Here is a 12,022-nt window from a genome sequence, read left to right as displayed (position 1 = left end):
CTGAGACACAGCTCCCCACAGAGACAGAGGCCCTAATAACCCCACAGTGAACACCAAAAACCCTACTGAGGAGGGCCTGCAGGGAAATGGGGACTGGAGGCGAGGGGTGGGGGGGTACATATTACAACTTATGTTTAAAAATTAATTAATAAAAAAATCAGGCTGGAGAGATGGCTTAGCAGTTAACAGGCTTTCCTGCAAAGCCAAAGGACCCAGGTTCAATTCCCCAGGACCCACACAAACCAGATGCACCAGGTGGTATATGTGTGTTTGCAAGGACTGGAGGCCCTGGCACACCCAAATTCATTCTCTCTCTCTCTCTCTCTCTCTCTCTCGCTCTCTCGCTCTCTTGCTCTCCCTCTCTCTCATTCTCCCTGCCTCTTTCTCTTGCTCTTCAATAAATACATAAATAATAAAAATAATTTTTAATTATCAAGAGGGTCCTATCACAATTTTAAAGAACACGAGAGCAGTCTCTCCAGGAAGCACATGTTAAGAACACGTGAGTGGTCACGATTGTTAGTGGCAACACTTGAGAAATGCCCGGCACAGCCAGCATCTCCACAGTGCCACGGGAAGAAGTTCTGAGCTCAGGACTTATCCCTATCATAAAGTTTCCCCACAGACCGATGGGGCTCCCAAGGTTTTGCATGATGGATCTCTGAACCATTACCTCAGGGCCCTGTGTGCCAGACTTTCACAAAGACTCCCAGACACCCTCGAAATATTTACATTTATGCACACAGGCTAGTGATGCTCTCGGCTTTGGTCAAAGAAGCTTCTTTTTTTGCAGTTGGCAGTGGGGACACTCGCATGTATCAAAGGTGACTGTTGAGTGTTCGGTGCTAAACAAGACATCTCTCACCCCATCCAAGGCTCAGGAAATACTGCAGAAGTGCTTGGGGCACAAAGAAAGTAAGTTAAGAGGCACAGGATGGGGAGGAGTGCTGTGGAACACCATCTTTATGACATCATATGGCTGCTGCATTCATGACCTCACAGCAAGTGTTGTTACCTGCACAATACTGGGCCCATCAATATTCCATCATGGTAGCCAGGTGTGGTGGTGCATGCCTTTAATCCCAGCACTGAGGAAGCAGTGGTAGGAGGATCGCCAAGAATCTGAGGCCACCCTGAGACTACATAGTTAATTCCAGGTCAGCCTGGACCAGAGTGAGACCCTACCTTGAAAAACCAAATATATATCATGGGAGGTGGAGGAGAGGAAAGCATTCCCATCCCTTCCTAAGACACTATTGGCATTGAATGGTTGCTGTAGGAATAGGAGACATTTTCTTCTCTGGTATAGCTCTGGAAGGCTAAATGTGCTCTGGTAAATAAATCCCCACCCATGCACATGCTAGCAACTTTAAGCCCAGTGGGTCACACATAAGGGGAAAAAAAAAAGACATCAAGGTGGAAGAGAGACTAGTTGGGAAGAAGAAAGAGTTTGGCGGGGAAGAGGAGGCAGAGAGGAAGGTAATGGGAGGTGATTATGATCCTATGTATTCATAAAAACGGTCAATAAAAAAGACTCATGATCCCCTGCGCCAGAGGGTGCGCACACGGAGTGAGTAGGCCAGGACTCCCAAATCTGTTTTTCTTTTTCAGAAGGTAGGGAGACCTGAGGAGATAAACCACTCCTCGCATTTCAGCCAAGGCCCAGCTGAAGCCACAGAGGAATTGGGGAGATGAGCAAGAGTGCTGCTTCCATGGTGAGCGTGACAATCAGCGCCAGGGTAAGGACACTCAACACCTACCAAAGCAGAGATCCAGAGGCTCCGAAGAGCTCATCACTGAAGTAGACTTAAAACACACCCACCAGCACTCAGAGAATTTTGCGGATGAGGGGGCAGAAAGATTTTAAGAGCCACAGCTTGAGCCATCATGTCCAGAGGCATTCCCTCTCCCACAAAATAACTGACTGCTGCTCCCAGAACGCATAACCCACAACACCATGGGGAATACCTGCAACCCCAGTGAGGAGGGCCCCCAGCTAGATGGGGGCAGGGAGAAGGGACAAGATGGTACTAACACACGATGTGTCCATACAAAGTATATTCTTAATAAACAGAATCATCCATGACACCTCAGCATCATCAGGCCACCAGAACTGCAGGGCACGGGGAAACAAACAGCCCTGCTGCAGACAGAAGAGGCACAGGGGCACTCTGCATGTAGTACCCGGGGTGGGGGGGGACAGTCATTACAGCCACTGAGCGCACATTGTCACGGCAGGTGTGGCCTGAGTCCTCCCCCCTCAGCGGCACCCAGGGTCGCTCACTTCTCAGCTGCTCCTTGGGGAGGCTGGAGGATCCCACTGGGCCTTCTGGGAACAATACGAAGCTGGAAAGTGAGCAGCCCTGGCCCAGCGGGCAGGAGATAAACATCCTCTCCCCTCGTCGGCATCTCAGGTGGAGGACCCCAGGCACATCCCACAGCACCCTAGAGCATCCTCACCCCAGGGAGTTTGTGCCAGTCTTGGTTTGGCTTTCCTCCCTTTTCTGCCTTCGTCCCTTCCCTGGTCCCTGGGATACCTGACCAAAATCTACGAGCTTCTGTGAAATCCTGACTCAGCCTCTGCATTTTTCAGCTGACCAAGCTAAGACGAGATATGGACAAGCACCCACTCTCCCACCGCCAGGAAGAGTGGCATGTGCTCCTGCCTCAAACCTGTTGCTTGACACTAGACATCATGCCTAGTAAATGTTTTTTTTTAAAAAAAAAAAATAAGAATTAAAAGGGTAAGAGAACGAGAAAAGAGCAAGGCAACTATGGAAACAGACAATGTCTAAGAACAGCACAGGCTCCATGCAGTCCAGGTGTTTGGAGGACAGGATGAAGTCTGAAAAAGAAGGTGAAAAAGAGCCTTGATAAAGCATGACAAGAGGAAGGCAGTTTTAGTGAAGGGAATGAGTCTTAGACATTGAAAAGCCATGGGTTGGCTTCATTAGAGGTGACAGCTTAGGAACAGATGAGGCAAAAGAACTCAACCACCAAGAGGAGTTATTTCCATGGTGGCCCACGAAGGCTGTGAGCAGACGTGGGAACCAACAAAAAAAATTCCTCCACTGAAACTTTCCACATGTCATAGGACATCTAAATCCTTGGGATTACAGTGTGTGACTGACACTTTTTTCCTCCTTCTTTCCTTTCTTCCTTTTGCCCAGTTGGGTGGGCCACAGCGTTGGAGTTATAGAAACTTAGCATTTGGAGTCATTTATCCAAAAGTGGGCTAGCTGCTTCTCGAAGCCGAGCCTGAGACTAATTATTGAAGTCACCCAAGCAAGGGGGCTTGCGGCCTCTAGCAACAATGCTGAGGAAAAAGAAACTGACCCTCAGAGTCACTGAAACCAAGGCAAACCTGCTGTATCTGTCACCGCCTGTGCTTTAATGTTACAGCGGCTGTAGGATTTTGCACACGGACACTCACTGGTGTCTGCATTGAACAACCAAGAAAAAAAAAGGGTAACACACGAACAAGCAGCATTACATGGGCAAAGGAGGAGACTTTTGACTTGGAATAATCCTCAAACATTCGTAAAAGGAAAGGATTTAGGGAATATAACCTGTTGGGCTTTGGTAATGCACGACACACGCACATTTCATTAATGTAATCACGCTAAGTCCCTCTGTTGTCTTCAATAGACCAGCGGCAGTTCCGTGAGCAACTGATGATTGGCCACCTTGTCTGCAATGCTATCTATGGTCAGCACTTCTCACACATGCACATTTGTTTAGGCCACTGAAGAAAATGGGTAGAGAACATAGTTTAAGACCAGCCAGCATCTCTAAACATTTTTTTGGTGTGTATGAACATTGTTCATCTGTATTGTTCAGGCCAAGGGAACACCAAGGCAGAGGAAACCTAGCTACACTGCTTTAAGTGGGAGGATTACCCAGCTGTAACATTAACTTTATGGCAAATTACAAGTAAGAAATTTAACAGAAAGGCACCTCGCGGCAATATTCTCAGAAAAGTTCTTTGTAAGGTCCATAAGAAATATGCCCACAGTCCTTTCCCATAGTTCATCCCTCTGTTTCACTCACAGTGCATTCCTAGCTTGTTCTGATAGCTCATCCCCACACCTTTTGTACGGCAAATGTGTATGCTGATTACAAGTTTCCCCGGCACACTTTTATATTAATTTACCTAACTCATGAAATGAGCTCTTAAGCTCCTATTTAATAGCTGGAGGGGCTACAGAGATAGCTCTGCAGCTAAGGCGCTTGCTTGCAAAGCCTAATGGCCTAGGTTCAGTTCCCCAGTACCTTCATGAAGGCAAATGCACAAAATAGTACATGCATCTGAACTTCATTTGCAGTGGCAAGAGTCCCTGGGGTGTTCTCTCTCTTCTTAATAAATAACTAAAAATATTTATTAAAAGCCAGGTGTGGTGGTGCACACCTTTAATCCCTGTACATGGAAGGGAGAGGTAGGAGAATCTCCATGAATGTGAGACCACCCTGAGACTACATAGTGAATTCCCGGTCATCCTGGGCTAGAATGAGACCCTACCTTTAAAAAAAAACAAATATATACATTATGTGTGTGTGTGTGTGTGTGTGTGTGTGTGTGTGTGCACGCACTCATTCTGTAACCTCAGGCTGGCTTTGAACTCACAGCAATCCTCCTATGTCAGCCTCCCAAGTGCTGAAATTAAAGGCATATGCCATCACACCCAGCAAACCCTGTCTGTCTGTTAGACCTTCTACTCCCCATTTGTCTCCGACACTTAGTGAAGTCACAACATTCTACACGTAAATCCCATGTGATTGTTTTCACAGTGTTTTCCATATGTTTCCCGTCTCCCATTTACAACATGTAATTCGCACATTTCCTCAACATCCTTGGCATCCATGCCAGTCCACTCTCCAGGAAGGGTACGCTCAGAAGCAGAGACAGGAAGATGCGCAAGTTGCACAGGGTTGACTGAGATGCTTATGGGGTGGGGGGGGGTGGGGCGATGAGGAAATAACTCACAGAGAAACATCTGATGGCAGTGACCACTGGGATGACCCAAAAGGCACCATAGTGCTGAGAAGATGTGGCGGAGGAGTGTTTCGGCACTGGAACATCTCTATCACACCTTCCAAGGCTCAGGGTCCATTGTGGAAGAGGTGGCGGAAAGAATGTAAGAGTCAAAGGAAGGGAGGGAGGGAGAGGAGAAGGGGGGTAAGGAGAGAAGGAAGCCCAGTGCTTGGCACTGGAGAAGTCATCTCATCACACCGGCTGCCAGGCAGGGTTCAGGGAACACTGCAGAGGAAGTGGTGGAAAGAATGCAGGGCTGCTCTCACTGCCAGCCAGAGAAGCTTCTCTATGGAGAGGGCAGTAGACTCTGAAGAGACTCAAAACTCAACAAAGCTGCAAACAAGAGGCTGTTGAGGGCTCAGCACTAAACAAAACACCTCTATCAAGCCCTCCAAGGCTCAGGGAACATTGCAGAAGAGGGGGGCGGAAAGACTGTAAGAGCCAAGGAGTTAGGAGAAGTTTGGGGCACTGTCCTCTGGGCTTGAACCAACCGGCTCGGTCCCATCCTCACAGTGGTTGTCATTAACCCCAGTACCTGCACAGTTCTGAGCCCATCAACACTGTGATGTAGAGAATGCAGAACTAAAGGAATGAGACATTAAAACAGAAGGGCTACATGGAAAGAGAGTGTTTGGTGGAATGGGGGCCAGGAGGGGGGACAAAGAGGGTAATGGAATGGGAATATGATCAAATTACAGAATGTCCATGTTAAACTTCTCAATTAAAAAAAAAAAAACAGAAAGTAAAAAAGGAAAACAAAAGAAAGTACCAGAAAGAAACACCCCTCATCATCAGGTACTGTGTGCTTGAAAAGATCTGTTATAAACCCTCCCACGTCACCTTCCCTTGAAACCAACTGACTCATCAACCTATGAGCAATCCTATAGTCCCCCACACACACCCCACGAACGAGCGAAATGAATGAAATCATCACTATACACTGGACGAGAGACTTCTAGAGCAGTATCTGGCACACAGACCGCTCCTAGCAGCTCTCTGTGGAAGGGAATTCAGTCAGCTTCTTCTCGCAGCTATCACACACCATGTAAAGTGGCAAATGTCTCCAATAACAAAGTCTGTGTGCGGAGCTCCAGAGCCATCCCACCAAACATGGAGAAAAAACATTTGCGGGCTGCCCTGAAGACGGAGGCCTCCTACTTCAACTGCTTAGATTAAAGCACCAGTGGACACCACCCCAAAGAGCTCCTAGTGTAACCCACCCCACAAAGGCCCCACATTCGGGAAATGGTATTTCCAAGTGCCTTGTGGAGACCAGGATGGAATGGAGGTGCGGGTGGTCTCTTTGAATAGAACAATAGGCTGAGTATTAAATATAACCATTTTGCTACACTCTTAGCTGAATCTTTTTAATAGGTGGAAAACTAAGTAACTGACAAATTAACTAAATGTTATGTCAAAATACCATTGGGCATAGCATAAAAGAAAAGCCAAGTGTCACAGATAGGATAATTCTGGAACTCTAACGTATAACACACACACGCCCTACAGAACTACCCAAAATCAACCTACAAGATAACAAAGGAAACTTTGGAATAGCTGCATCTCTTTTGGGGTCCCCCCTTCCCCCTCAACCACACTCTAAGAACATGTGTTGGCTTAGTGTTGAGACCCTCCTCCTTTCCCTCCGACCCATGCACCTCTCAGCGTGCAGAGATCTGCCCGGGTGACATACGAGATCTGAAGTGGAAGATAAAAATAACCCGGCCCTCAAAAAAAGACATGATAAACGCCAGACAGCTGAGTCACTTCGAAGCCCATTTGACTCCTGAAAGGGGCATTCACTCTGCCTTGGCTTCACACATGTTCACAGGGAACGGGGCGGGGGGGGGGGGGAGACACCTGCCTCCCGGCTGCCTTGGGTGCAAAGCGAGGATGTGTCTCGTTCGTAACTTCCCCCTTCTCCCGGAGGTCTCACTCTGGAGTGAACTTTTAATAATTCATCCTGGCGCACATCAGCTCAAGTGTGGCTCACTTAGATAGAAGGGAAGGGGAGAAAGACTTCACGAGCTTCCATAATCCAGCAGATCCGCCCCCCCTAATTTTGCGGTCCGAGTGGGGCCTCCAAGAGGTTCCCTTCCTGACATTCAAATGGCAAAAAAAAAAGAGAGTGGGGGAGCATGGGAAGTGGAGGGCGGACAGCTCCGAGCCCATCGGCTTTGCTCTGGCGTGGGAAGCGCCGGGCAGAGCAAAGGTTTCCAGGAGGAGCAAGGCGGTGCGCAGACCAGGGCTTGGAGAGCTGATCCCTACCCACGTCCCTCCCTGGGCCCTCACCGGGGTGGCCACGGCGACCCGCGGGAGAGCCGCAGGGAACCGGGACCTAACTCTTCTTCTTCCTGATGGCACCGATCTCCCGAGGGCCGGCTCTTGGGGACGCGGGCCCTGGCAGGCTAGCGAGGCCGGCAGGAACAAACCATCCTTTGGCGACCTCGTCGTGGGCCACCGCGGCTCAGCGAACTGCAGAACCCCTCCAACTCACGCCGGGGGTCGCGGGGGGGTGGGGTGGGGCGGGAAAGCCCACTTGGGCTCGAGGGGGGAGGAGGAGGGTGGTGGGCGGCCAAGGAGGAAGAGGAGCCGGGCTGCGCATCTTTTCTCCCCCGCCTGCCCCGCGCGCCACCACCGCCCGCCCACCCCGGGCCCCGAGCCCCGGGCCCCGCTCGCTTCCCTCCCGCCCCCCCAACCACACACGCGCGCGCACACACACACACACACACACACACACACACACACACACACACACACACACACACACACACACACCCGCGGCTCCTGGCTTACCGGGGAGTCGTAGGAGAAGGCGCACTCGTTCTTGTACACGCGGTCGCCCGACCTGGGCACGCGGATCGTGGGCATGTGCGGCACGAGCAGCTCGCCCAGGTCTCCTGCAGCCATCTTCCTGGCGCTGGCGCTGGCGCCGCCGCCCGCGACGCTGAACAGGGCGCCCCGGCGCTGCATGGCGCCGCGGGGCCGAGCCGGGGCCTGCCGAGCGGGGCTCCTCCGGGCTCCGCGCGCGGTTGGCGGCGCTGCTATTTTTACTCCCGAGGCCGCCGAGTCGCCCGGTCCAGCTGCAGAGCTCGCGAGGCGAGGCGAGGCGGGGCGCGGGGAGCTCCAGCCGCAGCGCCCCGGGGCGGGGGACGCGGGGACAGCCCCGAGCTTGGCGGGAACCCCCGCCCCCCAACCCCCACCCCCGCCAGCGGCTGCCGCGGGATGCACCTCGGGGGTGGGGGGGAGGGAAGCGATCCCGACTCCGCAGGAAGCGGCCACAAAGAGCGGGATCCCCGATGGGGGGGTGGGGTGCGGTGGGACTGGGTGCGCAAAACCTGAAGCACCGTGAGGTGAGGGGGGTGTCAGGATTTGCGCCACGTACTTCTGTGGCGCCGCACGCACTGAGCCTGGGGTTTTTGATTTTGGCTCTCTACTTTTTTTATTTTTTCTTTTTTAAACATCCATTCCTCCATAAAAGAGAAACCAGCCCAGTAAGGGCACAAGTGAATTTTCCTACGAACTGCAAGGGGGGAAAAGGGGAGACTGTCAAGGTTGTTGGATGGATGGATGATGGATGGACTGATTTTCAGAGCCATAACATCTTCCTGTTTTTTCCTTGCCTTTGCTGTATCTTCTGTGTGAGTTAAGATCCCCCTGTCCATTCAATGGCCTGATTTGAGAATCCTTACCCACGTATATATAGTTCTCCATCCGATTCTTCAAAATAAAATAATAAATGGGGTGGGGCTGAGTGCTTGGTGATTTGGGAATACAGCGTGTCTTGTGGCATATTCTCATTCCTTATCATTAACAACAACAACAACAAAAATTGGGCTGGGCGTGATAACCCACATCTTTTAATCCCAGCACTTGGGAGGCAAAGGTAGGAGGATCACTGTTAAGTTCGGGCTGTCCTGAGACCACATAGTGAATTCCAGGTCAGCCTAAACTATACAGTGAAACTCCACCTGCAAAAAAAAAAAAAAAAAAAATCCAGTACTTGGGAGGAGAAGGAAGGAGGACCAGGAGTTCAAGGCTAGTCTCGGCTACGTAGCTAGTTTGAGGTCGGCCTAGGATACATCTGACCCTCTCCAAAGAAAACCCCGCCTCCCACTTCAAACAACACGGGTTTCATGAGCCACAGGAGATCACTGTGTGCTTTGTCCTCAGCGTGCCCCGTGAACTTCGAGAACCCTTGTGTTGCTGGCATGAAACTCCTGACCAAAAGCAGCCGATGGAAGGAAAGTTGTTGATTTTGGCTTACAGTCTCAAGAGAAAGCTCCATGATGGCAGGGGGAAGGCGTGGCATGAGCATCACCTGTGCCACAGCAGGTAGAACAGGACAGCATGAGAGTGTGCAAACACCGTCGGGGGAAGCTGGCTGTAACACCCGTAAACTCACCCCCAACAACACACCTCCCCCAGCAAGGCTCCAATTCCCAAATTACTGCCAGCTGTGAGCCAAACATTAGGTACGCATGCTCAAATCACCACAGTTGTTTTGTTTTGCTTTTTTGAGGTGCTATAATTGAGCCCAGAAACCTGCTAATACTGGCCAAGTAATCTACCACTAGCTACATCCTCAGCCCTTTCTAAATTTTATATTGAGCCAAAAATCTAGCGAAGTCACCCAGGCTGACCTCAAACTTGCCGTTTTTGTTGTTGTTGGTGGTGGTGGTGGTGTCTGGTTTTTTGAGGCAGGGTCTCATTCTAGCCCAAGCTGACCTGACCTGGAATTCACTATGGAGTCGCAGGGTGGCCTCAAACTCACGGCAATCCTCCTACCTCTGCTTCCCGAGTGCTGGGATTAAAGGCCTGCACCACCACACCCGGCTTAAACATGCCATTTTTTTGTTTGTTTGTTTGTTTCAGACTTTGCAGTAGCTGGGATGTCAGGTTGTATATGCCCCATGCCTAGCTTCAAACTTCAAATTTTTCCATGTAAGGTATTACTTTAAAAATTAACTCAAATTCCATTTAGTTATTATAAAAATACTCCAAGTTTAAGAACCAGTAAACAAAAGTTGAAGACTATTGCTGCATAACTCCAACAATGCACACCAGGTTTGCTCATATCACAGCACAGTGGACAGTTATGGAAAAAGCCAAGACTGGTGGTTCATGCCTGTAACCGCAGAACACAGGGACAGAAGCAGGAGGATCGTGAATTCAAGGCGGGCAAGAACTACACAGTGAATTTCAGGCCAGCCTAAGCTACACAGTAAGACCCTGTCTCAAAAAACAAATTATGGAAAATGCCACAACAAAGCAATCAGTTAGGGGTGCTTTTTACAGCAGACATGACTTGTCTGGGGCTTTAGGCAGCACAGGCTCCACTTGTGGCCTTTTGTTGTTGTTCATTTTTTTTTTTTTTTAGAGTGACAGAGAGAGAGAGAGAGGGAAAGAGGTAGATAGGTAGAGAGAGAGAGAGAGAGAGAGAGAGAGAGAGAGAATGGGTGCGCCAGGGCCTCCAGCCACTGCAAACAAACTCCAGACGCGTGCTCCCCCTTGTGCATCTGGCTAACATGGGTCCTGGGGAATCGAGCCTCGAACCGGGGTCCTTAGGCTTCACAGGCAAACGCTTAACCACTAAGCCATCTCTCCAGCCCACTTGTGGCCTTCTGAAAGGTTAAGGAAGAAGTGGATACCAAATAAGCCATGAGCCCAGACATATACATGTATATTTACATGTCCATATGCATTCACATATCCATTTACATATTTATATGTGACATATATTTACATATGTCTATGCATTTACATACACATATACATTTAGATATCAAAATATTTACATACAATTTACATATGCATAAATACATACAGATATACCTAAGCTGTCTACATAGTCGAATACCCATGGCATGCCAGATGGAAAGTTTAATTACAGCAGGAAAAAAAAAAAGGAAAGCATCAAAAAATAGTGGAGTAATTAACTGGGATACTTGTGCTCAAAGACACCTATGGAAATCTTTAAATGATCATAATGAACTTTGTCTTAACATTTTTGAGATATCATGCTTAACATAAAATGCTTATGTAATATTATTACAATTGTATCCAATAAAAATGGTGTTTTTTTTTTTTCAGGTTTTCGAGGATCTCACTCTAGCTCAGGCTGACCTGGAATTCACTATGTAGTCTCAGGGTGGCCTCAAACTCACAGCAATCCTCCTACCTCTGCCTCCCAGTGCTGGGATTAAAGGCATAAACCACCACGCCCAGCAAAAATGGCTTTTTTGCATGACTAAAAAGGCATAAAACTTAAATCACTATGTTCAGGAGTTGGGTATAAGATTTTGTTTCTAATTTCAAAGTGTTTCCAATAATGTTGCATATGTTTCATAATATAAAACCTTAGCAAGGGCTGGAGAAGTGGCTTAGTACTTAAGGTGCTTGCCTGTGAAACCTAAAGACCCAGGTTTAATTCACCAGGGCCCACATAAGCCAGATGTAAAAAGTGGCACATGTGTCTGGAGTTTGTTTGAAGTGGCTGCAGGCCCTAGAATGCCCATTCTCTCTCTTTCTGTCTCTCAAAATAAATAAACAAATTTTTTTTTAAAAAAAAATTTGTTTTTTTGAGGTAGGGTCTCACTCTAGTCCAGGCTGACCTGAAATTTGCTATGTAGTCTCAGGGTGGCCTTGAACTCATGGCAATCCACCTACCTCTGGCTTCCAAGTGCTGGAATTAAAGGTGTGAACCACCACACCTGGCTTAAAAAAAATTATTTTAAAAAACCTGTAGAGACAAAGCTCTTAGTTAATTGATGCCATTGAATTAAAACAGTGCCATAAAACATCTTGGAACAGGGCATAGTGGATACACTGGTAGGGCTAGCTATTTAGGAGGCTGAGGTGGGAAGATGAGTGAATCCAGGAGTTTAAGACCTGCCTGGACAACAGCACAAGCCCATCTGAAATCATACAAACAAGCCAACAAAAAGATATTTGAGGGGAAGTATCTGCTTCAATTACTGCACCCTTTAA

General features: G+C 48.8%; 1 protein-coding gene across 2 annotated transcripts in view; it reads right to left on the bottom strand.

Annotated features, from left to right (window-relative positions):
* Usp13 (ubiquitin specific peptidase 13) overlaps positions 1-8,005 on the bottom strand; it is a 122,222-nt gene extending 114,217 nt beyond the window's left edge. Inside the window, exon 1 of one of the 2 annotated variants that reach the window (XM_045161512.1) lies at positions 7,829-8,005. In XM_045161512.1, coding sequence (XP_045017447.1) covers positions 7,829-8,005 — 177 coding nt within the window. Of the gene's footprint in view, positions 1-7,324; positions 7,407-7,828 lie in introns of those variants that run through there. The other variant, XM_045161513.1, reaches the window with a different exon arrangement.
* Between the last annotated feature and the right edge of the window lie 4,017 nt (positions 8,006-12,022).

This window comes from Jaculus jaculus, chromosome 11, assembly GCF_020740685.1.
Source record: "Jaculus jaculus isolate mJacJac1 chromosome 11, mJacJac1.mat.Y.cur, whole genome shotgun sequence".
Classification (NCBI taxonomy): domain Eukaryota; kingdom Metazoa; phylum Chordata; class Mammalia; order Rodentia; family Dipodidae; genus Jaculus; species Jaculus jaculus.
The sequence above is the reverse complement of the archived record's forward strand: the minus strand, read 5'-3'. Positions and strand labels throughout refer to the sequence as shown.